Source organism: Dermacentor andersoni, chromosome 3 (assembly GCF_023375885.2).
Source record: "Dermacentor andersoni chromosome 3, qqDerAnde1_hic_scaffold, whole genome shotgun sequence".
In the NCBI taxonomy this organism is placed as follows: Eukaryota; Metazoa; Arthropoda; class Arachnida; order Ixodida; family Ixodidae; genus Dermacentor; species Dermacentor andersoni.
In genome coordinates this window covers 197,151,915-197,165,159 of record NC_092816.1, presented here as the reverse complement: position 1 = coordinate 197,165,159, position 13,245 = coordinate 197,151,915, and the positions used below count along the sequence as shown (strand labels likewise).

The window sequence follows — 13,245 nt, the reverse complement described above, 5'->3', positions numbered from 1 at the left end:
TGTGAACGCTTCAATAAACCCTTCACTTGCGACTTCAGAGTTCGTAGTGTGTGTAGTTCTATCTGTCGGTTCTGCTTTTTATGTGCATTTATTTAAAATCACGATTATTCACTATACCACCGGATGGTGCGAGCGTGGGATGCTTTCAATTTGCCCATGCCTTCGCTACCATGTGAACGTCTTCGTCGCGTCTCACAAAGACAGGCGCTCCACATAGGGTGTTTTCATCATGGCCCACCTCTTATATTTGTAACATAACGCTTGCTTTCAGCAGAAGGATTGGATATGGCGGCTTTTTATGACGATGAAGGCCTAACACCTGCCCCTTCTAAAACGCTAAAGTCTTACCTGGTTAACTATAGTAATAGACCGTCTGCGGAAAGATAAGTTCTTTCGTAATTAAAGAGCCTGCCTATCTTTCTCATGTGAATTCCATATGGGGAGAATGTTTTCCATGACATCCCGGTGGGTACTTCCAGGCTCAGCCTGATGAAATACAAATCACATGTACCATGTGACGTTGAACATCTCCAACTTCGAATAGCGTTTCTTTTTCACATTCCTCAAAATGCTAGTAGTATGGTATTGTCTTTTCGCAACTGCGGGAAACATATTGTTCTCGGTGTAGTTTTTTGTGGGCAGCTGCCAGAGACCAGTATTATGGCTGTTATATTTAAGGTGCCGCAGCAATATTTAATGTACATACTGTGAAATGTGTGTCACTGAATAAAGCAGTTCCTTTTTATAAAGAGCTTTATGTGACTCTGAAACCCTAAAATGAAAGAAATGTGGGAGACAAAGCAGGAAACAAGAAAACTGACTCGGAGCTTCCTGGGAACCTCCGGCAGTGTGTGCGTCACCGGAGCCAGGCGGCCCCGAATCTTTCGAGCCTGAAAACAAGTGAAAACAAATGAGCGAAAGGAGCAAGCACGTGAGACTGAAGTAGTACAGAAGCCATTACTGGCACTTGAGTATCATACGTCCATAGTACTTTTTATTTTTGACGACATACTGAAGTTCACAACACTATGTTGCTTCATATAAATTTTTCTTGCAAGATTTTAATGTCCTGAGACGCGAAGCCAGATCACGAATATATCTTTTTCCGCGTAGGTTACGAACGTGAGAAGCACTTTTATAAGGTTAGACGTCGAAAGCAACATCTCAATGTTGAATGACAGTGTAGCAATCTATTCATGTTTGGTGCGGTAAAAAACACTTTTCTTTGGCTAAACTCAGAGATGAACATGCGACGTTTTGCGGCATGCTGGCACTTTTACCCTGCATGATAAATTTTCTAATCACTTCATGGTATCCGAAAAGAACTTCGCTCTGCTTCTCGTCGCGTCTGCGACGAGGCAAGGATATAAATCAAATTAGTGTAAATTTTACAAAGAGGCAACTGTGATAAAAACCACTAAAATGCAGTTCAGAAGGCATTCTAGTCTGTATGCCACATGATAATTATGGTAATCTCTTCGGAGTTAAACTTGTGACGGTAAATATGAATGTGTTATATAATGTACATTGGTCTCAAAAGGTTGATTCAAGAAAACACACGCAAAAAACTCCACAATAAATAACGGGTGGCTGGTTCCCCCCTGCAGCTGGTTCGAACCATGAACACAGCGCCTTTTTTTAAGCATTGCGGGATCCTAACAACGTTCCATTGAATGTCACCGCAAGACATCGATCCGTTCAAGTTTTGCAGAGCCGCCATCAAGAAATCCTACAAGAAAGGGGCGAACATGGCGCTGCAAGTACGCTTACCCCTTTCAGTGCATGCCTTCGCAGAAAGTCCCAAGTATAGTCTGCTCTTAAACGGATACGCTATTAATATGATGTCACCTCTTATCTCAGGAAATCGCCAAGAAGTAGTGCAGAGTAAATCTTAAAGCGAAGATACCCCTCCAATGAGTAGCATCAGGAACATTTCTTGGGGTAAACAGCAATTGTTAAAATTTTACTGGTTTGTTTGCTGGTTAGCACAGTAGTGCGGCCTTTTTTTTTTCGGCAAATGCACCTCAACCGTCTGAAACTACAAGCACAGGTACTTGTTCCAGCTGCGTTAATGTTAAGTACGGAATAATGTCGTTAAGTATCTTTCCCCAGTAAGAAATGGCTAGCTCTCTAAAAACAAGCATAAAAAACACAATGTGCTTTCATAAAAGCAGCCAAAGCACAAAACAAGCATTTATTCCTCGAAGCCTAGAATTTTGACTGACTTGAATTCATTGAAAGACGACTAAGTGTCTTGAAAATGTTGAATAAATATCGGTAAAAACTTGTCGTTTCGATTTTGATATATGTTTTTGTCAAACTCCTATTTGAAATGAGCTGGTGGCTGAAAGAGAGAGAGAGAGAGAGAGAAATTTTATATATTAAAACCAGATTTGAAGTCCCGTAGTTCGGGCCCATAGTTCAGGGCACCATTGGCGTGAGCGACGCGCTGGGCTTGATCCAGGAGAGCCACTTGGCTATACCGATCTTTGTCGTGAGCCGCGCCTCCCACTGCCTGTTAAAGACTTGCGTTTTTAGCTGTGTGGAGTTATTATGTGTCGGTCTGCTTGGGCACATTCTCGTGATATGTGGTGACGATGGGGATGTAACCGCACCACGCGCATTCCTCATTGTATCGTGTGTGGTGAATACGGCTAAGTGTGTGTAGGTTTGGGTACGCGTGTCTTTGAAGTCGGCTCAGACTCCTCGCGTGCTGACTGTTTAACTTTGGCTGCGGGCGTCCATATTGCCTCCGCTCCTCAATTTGGCGTTCGAGGATGTCGAGCGGTGTGGAGGGGGGCTTGTCACTAGGTTGGTCCGCAGCTCGGATGCTTAGTACGCGATCCAGCCGGTCCGCCTCTGTGTTATCATCCATGCCATCGTGTGCAGGGCACTGATGACGAGTAGGTCGCTCTTTTCAACTCTCTCCTCCGTTCATAATCTTGTCTCCAGGGTTCGTATTTTTTGCGAAAATTCGTAGAATCTTAAGATATTTTATGCCCTTAAACGTAATGTATCTTTTATACGGTGTCACGGTGCGGCATTATTCGATTCGGCAAAGCACCGCCCAACGGGCGCCAAAGGTCGTAGTAATAGGAACCGACGAGCAAAACGGTTATTGCCGGCCACTCGGGCAAGTGACCGAAAAGGCTCGAAAGTAGGTTTAGGGATTGTTGTCTTTTTGTTATCGGCGCTACCGGATGCTCCGAGGTTCTTTCTTTTTTTCATTTTTTTTGTAGGTACACTTATGTATTCTCTGCGCCGCGCGTGCATTGGGAAGCTTACTATGAAGGCGGGGGTGCAAATACTACGAAGTATTGGGTGTCTCTGTTCAATCCCATGTCCACGAATTGCTGCCAGTGTATGTGTGCCCACAACGCCGTATGGCCAGCTGCCGTAGTTTCTCTCATGTTGATCAACGGACACTGGAAGCCCGACACGGACTCAAGGGCGTGCGTGGAGGGTGCAATACGAGTGCGCGAACTTATCAGCAAGGGAGAAGCACCCGTTCCCTCGCCCCTAATCAAAAGGGGCGCGGCCAAGACCTTGGGAGGAGCCAGTATACAATTGGGTGAACTTGATTGGATCGTCACCAATATCTGCCGTCCTCCAAACCCAGTGCACTAAGGAAAGGAGAAGTTATTTAAGCGCAGCTTTGAGACCTAGCTAGGCAGTCTAGAGTCGAGAAGCTGAGTCAGCAATCTGCTGAAAAGCGTCAAGGAGCTAGTGCCGTGCAGTATCGCCTGGGCCGCCTAGCCGCGTCTGAACGGCGAGTAACTAGTTGGCGTAAGAGACGACAAACCAACGTCTGCAAAGAAGCTCACGGTAGTTCCTCTGAAGTTAGCTCATCCTGCTAGAGGGAAGACGTCAGACCTAGACTCCCGGGAAACCCAGCTCAGCAATCGCATCCACCGCAACGTGATCGGCCTGCCAGCATTCCTCGGGAAAGCTCTGCCGTCGACTCCACGCTTTATGGAATTGCTTTTGCTGCCCGGCCATCCGTATGCCTTAATTTGTTTTATTTTCAGCTCTGTTTAGTGGACAACGGTTCAGTGTATTCTTGTGCAGCGTTAATTTCTATATCCACTGTTAATTGCTGTTAATTGTATATTTTTGTATTCATCATTGATCTTGATTAAGTGCATGTGTCTTAGTGTTCTTATATGTGTTGTGTTTCTTTTAATTGTTGTGTCATTTTCAGTCGAGAAATATTTTTTTCCATCTTTCTGCCGACTCTGACTCTTCGCTGTGTTCGCTTGAGTACAGGATGACCAACCAGCTTGCATACCTCGTCGACGACTTCGCGCCGACGGCGAGCGGGTAACAAGCCATGACATACTGGGTTCTGCTTACATTTATACCAAGACTTTTCCACCGTCTTTTATCGTTCTCCACAGCAGAGTTATTTGCCTTTACCCTTTATATTCTAAGGTCTCAGATACCGGAACTTAAATGTCCTCGTTTACATTTCTACCGAAACAGCCGCATGGCTAAAATAACATACTCAACATATTTTGCACTGATACAACTGAAAAGAAAGTCGCATATTGGTCACCCGAAATTATGGCGATCATTTTAAACGGTATTTATAAATTAGAGCTAGACTTAGGCACCCAAATAATGCGCTGCTTCTGCTTACATTGCTCCCAACTCCACGAAAACGCTCACTAAGATGAAAATGTTGGTGCACATCGTCTTCACAATTGTGCTTCGTTGTCTGTGGCCGAAATGGGCGAAAAGTAAAGAAGTAGCAGGGACAAAAAAAAAGACGTATACCAACGCCAGCTTACATAAACGCAGTCAAATGTCTGATCGTGAAGTGGCGATCAGACATTTGACAGTGCGGGCGAATGGTGCCTTATGTAGTGCTCTAAAGCATAGGCACGTTGCCAAGGTTGACTCAGTTTTAACTAGCACAGAAAATACGCTGAACAAAAAACGTAAACACAGAAGACACGACGCTCGTCATGTCCTGCGTGCTTTTGGTTTTCTTCTTGCGCATTTCGAACGCTACTAGAAGAAGGTCTCAATTTTGCAATACGCAAGAACTCTGTAGTATAGTCCAACTTTCTTTTGTAATTGCTTGTTGCCATCTCATTTCGGTCTCTCTCCCTAGGTCTACGAGGAAATTGTGGAAAGCTTTCTTGAAACTAAAAGTGCAGCAGTGGGGATCACCGTGTTGCATAACAAGCAATGTGTCAATAAGAAGACCGGCACGGAAATTTTGCAATTTGTATACGGTCAGTGACAATATTCTATGAGGAAACTCCAAATTAAATACTTGAGACTGATCGTACGCACCTGCCTCTTCTTCGCTTCCGCTTTCTGAAAACAAAATAAAGTAGAAGACAAGGTGTCACTCCAGCAGGCATTTCACCACTGATAATAGAAGCAGGTATCTGTTCATTCTCGATCACAGCTCCAACGACACAGTCATGCATAGAAGGTAGGCTAATTACGACGACAAAAACGCTCATGTTTTTGTTAGTTTTTTCTTTGTTTTGCTGTGTGTGTTTCTCGTGCAGCTCAATTTCGCAGTGATGAAATTAATCGCTACCAGCTATGGGAATTTAACGTGCATTTATGACGTTTATCTTTCCAACATAAGCCGTTCTGCTAAGCTTACAAGGTACACCCTACGGTAAAATTACACATTGTTTAAAAATCAAATACATTACCGAGGCTTTAGTCAAAAAAAAATAAAATCAAATTTTTGCAACATGCAACTGATGCTGAGGACCGTGGAAAAAAGCCAGCAAGGCTTGACGTGGCCCATGGCCCCGTTTTATAGGCAGCAACAAAAACAAAGGATGAGCACAGTAAAATACAAGAGTAACTGGAAAAATAGGATTTCCACACTAATAACTGCGAAACATTAATCATGATAACTATGAGCAACTATTCGAAAAAAAGTAAAGCATACATGATGAGTAATTCTCATAAATACAGCTAGTCATGAATACATCACAAAATACGCAACAAATAATAAAAGAAATGCAGCACTATATACATCTCTATGATAAGACGCAATATATGAAAATGTTTCATACAGTAACATATACAGAAGAATTTGATACGTACAATACAAAAAAGGTTATTATACAAGAACTGAACCTTTTCAAAGAACTTTCAAGCGTCTATATACATATTTGCATCTATATATATGTTCATCCTAGCACGGAAATAAGCAATGCTTTGTGTTTGCCTTGTTTATATTGTAGGGTAGCCGAAAACGTAGCATTTGATAAGTATAATTTGTTCTAGGCCTTGGTAGTTCCCATATTTCAGAACTCCTTGAATTGACCGCCTTAGTCGTGGCACCTGCTTCGATGACGTCGCTATTAGGGTGGGCCTAATGGTGCGCATCAAACTTGTGGTGTCTAGATGACGTCTTCCGCGGGCTCTCTAATTCCCTCATGCCTAGAAGCAGGTGCATGAGAATTATGACTAAATGGCTGAGCACAATAGCATGAGCAGCCTCGGGCTGCCGGACGCAGTCGCGAAAATAAGCGCACATTTTCTAGGTGAACGTGTAGTGCACAGTGCGGTGTCAGTGGTATAAATTCCGGCACATCTCCCAATAAGCTTCGACGTTAGTGCGATTGGCATTCACACTACGTATCGGTGAACCATATCGCTCAAGACATCCTTACCATATTTTTTGCGCGTATGGCCTGCATTAAATTTACATGAATTTTAGAGTAAAGGGGTTGCGAATTATGTGCAAAATTCGGCATGAGGCTTCACGGCAGGGAGCAATGCTGTCGTGAAGCCACACCTCGAGGCAAGGTTCTCCGCCATTCAAAGTTACGTTATCGTTTACCCACCTCTGCCCCAACCCTACTGTTTGAGGCTCCCTCCTTCCCTCTTGCGCGCTCGCCAATTCTCCTCCGCCTTACAGGTCGCCATATTGCGTATAGTAGTTGGCGAATCACGCATGCGGCACCGGTAAACTCGTTCGTCACCCGTTCCCGTGGCGCTCCCTCAGTCTGCTCAAAGTGTTTGGCAAATACCTGCGGTGAGCGAAATCACCGCTGAAATTTTCGGCTCAGTCGCGTTTGATCCGCCGTCGTTTCCCGTACGAGTATTTCTCCGCCCACGCTGTGATCCGTTGTCATGCGAGTAATGGCTGCGAAGTGATCAAATTCATGTTAGATATCACGTGGCTGATTAGTCCGCGACAACGTCCGCGTGTGAATCCCGCTTTGTCAGCATCACCGAAGAATTGGGGAAGAGAGACGGTAGCCGAAGATACGAGTCGTGCATCCACGAATGGAGACTGTTTTTTTCGAACATTTGAGCAGTGTTGTATGCAAATACTTCAGAGGATTATACCCGGGGATATGTCTTGTTTCTTTCCAGGCTGTTGTAACTGGGGGTGCGATTACACGTGGTGGCTGGCTATACGCGCAAACATACGTATTTAGAATCTGTAGTGGCCGTTCTGAGATTTCTATTGCTTCAGCTATATGGCTCATACATCTTCTGCAGGATCGCCCCACATTGCTATGACACTTACTCCTCTGGGTTAGCTGACCATGGCGGAATGACGACGACTCTAAAAGGATGACGCAATGACTTCGATGAAATGGCGAGAAAGGGGTCGCGCGAATTGAACGACAAAAGTGATATCATAACAATGGGGCGCTTATTTTGAAATCATGACGATGGTATAAGGATGAAAATGTAAAAAAGACGCCACGAGGACAATGCGACCCCGACAAGTGCATGACGACGATGGCGTGATGTACAAGAATTGGATGATGAAGCTGGAATTACGATGATGGAACGACCGCGATGACATCACAATGACGGTATAGCAACGAATGCATGTTGATGACTGTGTGACTACGACGCCATGACGACGGTGTCATGACAACGGCGTCATAGTCACGATCGAATAACACCATAGTTACGATGGCATGACGAGAAGTAACAACGTCAATGTGATGACGAAGGCAGTTTGACGACAATAGGATAATATTTCTGAAATGATGTCAATGGTACGAAGGCATAACGACCATGCGATGATGACGATTTATCACGAAGATGACGGGACGGCGATGACATTGCCAGAGTCGGATGACGATGCTGGAATGACGATGATGTAACAACCACGAAGGCATCACGACTCCAAGCACATATCTAGTGGGCCAAGCTAGTATACAAGTGGACTCGCTGACACTGGAATCGACACTGGAATTGGAATTGACACAGTAACTGGAATCAGACAGACAGACACCGGAAAATGCGTGAAATGTCCTAAGAATGCCAGTCGCAATAAACACTTTTTTTTTACCGCCGACTCAGTTTTCTTTTAGGTTTTGCTCAGGCTTCTGTTGTGTTGATACAACGAAAATGACGTCCTCGCCTGACACGCCAGCTTCATCCCATCCGGCATGCCCGTATCAGGCGGGATGGGTAGCCGTTCCTATTCCGGTTGCCCCTTCACAGGAAGTGAATTTGGTTGCAGACTTTCCCTGTGCTTTATCTCACATCGGTACCGAAGTTCGAACGTTATCTCGGAGGTCTTCTTCAGATTAATTCTCGATAACCAAGTATTTAAGGCCTACCGTATGGACACACAGAGACTGCTCGTGGTCTTGCTGCAACAAAATGGGTGGGCGCTGTAATCTGTCAGCGCTACGACCAAACACACCGATGCAAGGCGCATGGTGGCAGATGGCCCCGCCGTTTTGTTGCAGAGAATTCGGCATCCATTGAGCAGTGTCGACGAGAAGGACATACACTTGTCCTTGCATTACATTGGCGTTGCTACAGCTGCAAAAAAAAAAAAAAAAGAAGAACGTAAGAGGTCTTTTGCCCGAAAGCGATGACCTGAGGCACACGGCAGTGGTGGACTCCAGGTTCTAGAGGTGGAATCAAATCAAGTAAACGAGAGCTTTTGACGTTCACCCCCGCCGGAATTCGGCCACCACGGCCGGGAACGCCAGCGCCTACTCGTGCCCAGCACGCCATTGCCCCGAGGCTACTGCGGCGGGGGTGCTGCTAGTCGAATACTCAAAGCATATGCGCTCAGCCGACTCGTGCATCAGTGCTCGGACGTGCCAAGTTAACCTTATGAGCATTTCAAGACAGCTTAAAGCATCCTGCATGCGTCAGCTTCTCGTGGCTAAACTTCATTTTATGCGCCCGTGACGTGTGTGACAGCCCTACATGCCCCGTCTGGAGTGATGGCTACATTGGCGGCAAAGAATTCAATGGAGCTGGCAGCTTCTTCAATAAAATAATTTTCGTCAGAAGTCGCACACCTAGTCTTAGTGGTTTTTGTGCAGAAGAAGCCGTGAGGCTTCGTAACAGCCCACAAATGTAGCGCCAAACGTCGGGGCGAGTTCCTGCAACATGGAAATGCTGCTACGGAAGTCGGGAAATATTCCCAACTAGGAACAATATTAAAGCCACCTTCAGGGATCCTTAAGGCTGGTAAACCTCGAGCAGCAAAACTATATGTGTTTTTGAGAACATTGACCACTTCGAAACCAACTGGCTTTCACCTAAGCACAAGACTGACAGATGGGACAGTTTATCGCATTTTGTGTATAACGCAAGCACTAGAGGGCTCGTGAACGCCTTACGGGAGAAGAGTGTTGCTCTGCTTGAAAATAATGTTCGCGTTCGTTGTCGCTGCAGTGATGTGAAAGCTCCCACAAATTATCCAATATTTTTTGGTTGTTATACAGTAAGCCTTCGTGAAATAATTTCTTGGTTATTATACAGTAAGCCTTCGTGAAATAATTGAGAAACGAAAATGCGATGAATATAACTATGAAGCACTATTCCAGTTGCTCTTCCTGGCGTCTTCGCCGGTGCTGCCTATTGTGGTGGTTGTGCGGAGCCCACGAGTGAAGATGCTTACCTGAAAGGCGGAGGGTTCTCGTCCACCGGGAAATTATCGCAGACGGTTTATGATAATAGACGAAGGTAATCTCGAGGAGAAGGTAATGATCGCACAATAGGGGACGGAATGACGATTCACGCAGTTAACGCTAAAAGAGATGAATACAGCGCCACGGATCACAGATTGGACGGGTGTAGTCGGCATGGTAGTTAAACAAGTCGATGTCGCAGATAAGATGGACAAATTGAGCACGGATGACCATGTAACGCGTTGTCCCGCCATGTGCTTAAGAGTTGTTTATTAGGCCCACATGTTTCGTAAACGCACTTGAGGGTTCGCACTTGAGGAAGATGGAGAATTCGGAGAACTGGAATGTTTGGACATAGCATGGATGTGGCAGATGGAGAACGGTGGCAACTGCCGAGGCCGTCATCCTGCACTGGGCGGTGGAGGACGACAACGGTAATGACGATAACAACGATGATGGTGGCCAAATATTTAAATTATCGTGACCGCGCACATCTAACAATCATTACGCTAACGTGTGGCCTCTATCTTCTTATCTGAGAAAAGATTGCTCGCTTGCTCGCTGAACGTGCAGCACGAGAGCTTGCGTGCGCCTGCGAACGCGACCGAGAACTGAAAGAGCGGCACGCAATGTTGGAACCGCTACAGAATAATCGTTTGCTTCAGTGGTTATCTTCCAGGTTTCAGGGATTCATAAATAAGGCTTAAGAATCTAGTGGGTTTTCTCGACTCTCAATAAAACTGAAGGGTTATTTTTTACTGTACCGATTTTGTTTTGCTTATCCTACTAAGTTCAACCAAATCCATACTACTTTCCAAATAGAATGTAACTAAAGCACCATATATTTTTCCTGCACACGAGCAGTGCATCTTTTTCACTTCGGGGCTTAAGCAAATGATCCAAAACAGAACGAACAAGTCATAGTTCTGGGACCACATGTCAACTGGGGCTCTCCCAAAACCGGTATGAAGGTTCGAACAAGGCATCAAGGAGTTAGGCTGTTGGAGATTTGCTGTGCACCGGGCGGTATAGCAAAATACGTACTTTCTGGCGAATTTTCGGAGGTCATTGTATTGCGTTCCTGCTGCGCGGATTGGACGTTGTAGTACTAAACAGAAGCTCAGTGCAGGCAAAATCTTCGTTTAAAATACCGTGAATACTTTGTTTAGCGCAAAACGACAGAGACAAGAAAGACGACAGGACAAGGCGCTACTCTCAACTGACATCATTTTATTGCGTCACTCCTTTATAGACCGCTCAAACCAGAGGAACATGCGCAGTGAGCACCATGCGGTGGAGCCACCAACATCCGATCCCAAGAGCGCACTCATGCGACAGAATCCAAAAAACCAAATTCAGCGCTGTACAAGGTTAAGGAAGGCACACTAATGCACTGTGACCCCAATGACTGAATGAAAAAAGCTTCCGATAACTCTCGGGCGGTGGTGTCACGGCTCTTTTTCAAAATCGTGGTATCACGAAACATGGGTTTGCACTTGCATGTTTTACAATGCTGAGCCAAATGGGAACCTGTGCCTGTTGGTATGGATCGCTCATGTTCTCTAAGGCGCTCGTTAACACAGCGGCCTGACTGCCCTACATACACTTTGCCACATGACAAGGGAATCTTATAAACCACACCGACTCTGCAATCTACAAACTTCACGTGGTTCTTTTCACAATCAGGTTTTTTACTTGTTTTAGAAATACGGCTGCACAACATTGACAGTTTCTGAGGAGCGGAAAACACTACCGGAATTTGATATCTAGTGGCGACATTCTTTAGATTGTGAGCCACTCTGTGGCAATACGGCACAACTTCAGGCCTCTTCTTTTGTATGATGCGGTTACTTTTGTGCTGCTTCCCTTTCAGTTTCTGAAGCAATACCTCCGAGACTGACGTCACCACCACACTTGGGTAACCAGCAGCCTGCAGCCTATTTAACTGAGCAATGAAACTCATTTTCGCAGAGTGATGACAAGATTTCATTAAGGAAGATTCTAAACACATCAAAGCAATGGCGCGTTTCACAGTCTTTGAGTGCGCAGACGCGTAAGGTAAAAGTTCCTTACGTGCACGTGGCGAATACATCCAACAGGCGTGGCCTGTTTGTAAGGAAAGCTGCAAATCTAAAAACTGGAGTTTTCCGTCCCTAGATAGCTCATGTGTGAAAGTTAATCCTTTGCCATTGTCATTGAACAGAGTTAAAATATCAGCTACCGTCACGGAGCAGTCATTGTTAGTCTGTTTCATCACAACAAGAAAATCGACAACATATCTAAAAATTTGAACTGAGTCATTGTTTAAGGCACTCTTAAGAGCGCGGTCGACAAACGATAAAAAGATATTACAAAGAGCAGGCGCCACACATGAACCAATACACACACCATTTTTCTGGATAAAAAGGTTGTTTTCGAACCGGATAAAAGTTGCACTTAAATAAAATTCAAGAAGGGACATGAAACTTTCCGAAGACAACCCGGTCGCATTGCGAAAATTTACCTCGCCACTTTCTTCGATGCACGTCATCACACTGCGAAATAGCTCATCATGCGGTATTGAATAGTAAAGATCTTCGACGTCAACAGAAAAAATGTGAGCTACTGAATGGTTGTCTTCCAGAAAGGAAACAACATCGAAAGAATCCTTTATGGCATAAGGATCGTCAATAGTTAAATGCTTCAATTGTTTTTGCAAAAAGCGGCTAACCAAAACCTGCCAACAGTTGTTTTCACTGACTATTGTACGGAAAGGCACATCCTGTTTGTGCGTTTTTGCAGTGAAAAAAACCTCTAGAGCAAGTACCTTACATTGTTTTACATTTTTCACAATCTTGGTGAGGCCCATATTTTCCAACAAAGAAATGGCTTTGCGTTTTACCTTCTGAGCTTTCTCATTTGCCAGAATGAAGTTCTTGTTGACAGCCTCAATGGCTTTTTTGTTGAAGACAGCAGACGGAGCTATCACAAAACCGCCCTCTTTGTCACTGAGTAACAGCCGAAGTTCATTGTCTCTAAAGAAAGATACTGTCCTTTTGATCACAGCTGTCGAAGGTGGTGCTCTCCCGGTGACGGTCCTACGAAGGCAGTCCACCCCATCGAGGAGGCACCGCTCCTGGTCCTCTAGTTCTGCTTTCCTTGCGATACGCCTGTTCAAAGCCAGTAGCTCATGTGCAGGAATTCTTGGTTCCGTGCTATACTTCGGCCCATTCTTTAACAATGCAGCAACTTCGTCAGGAAGCCTGGCGTCACCGAGTACCTGGGAACCAGCGGTGACAGGTTGCGTTTGTTCCTTTCTGCGCGGGAGTCTGGACCGGAGGAGTAGCAGCAGCTGTGTCCACCAGAATTCTGTAGTCTG

At 45.1% G+C, this 13,245-nt stretch overlaps 1 protein-coding gene across 1 annotated transcript in view; it reads right to left on the bottom strand.

Annotated features, from left to right (window-relative positions):
• Positions 1 to 719: 719 nt before the first annotated feature.
• The window catches only part of LOC129382848 (uncharacterized), a 47,869-nt gene continuing 35,343 nt past the window's right edge, over positions 720 to 13,245 (bottom strand). Inside the window, exons 4-5 of the mRNA XM_055067058.2 lie at positions 5,302 to 5,325; positions 720 to 890 (exon numbers count right to left, since the gene is read on the bottom strand). Coding sequence (XP_054923033.2) covers positions 720 to 890; positions 5,302 to 5,325 — 195 coding nt within the window. The remainder of the gene's footprint in view (positions 891 to 5,301; positions 5,326 to 13,245) is intronic.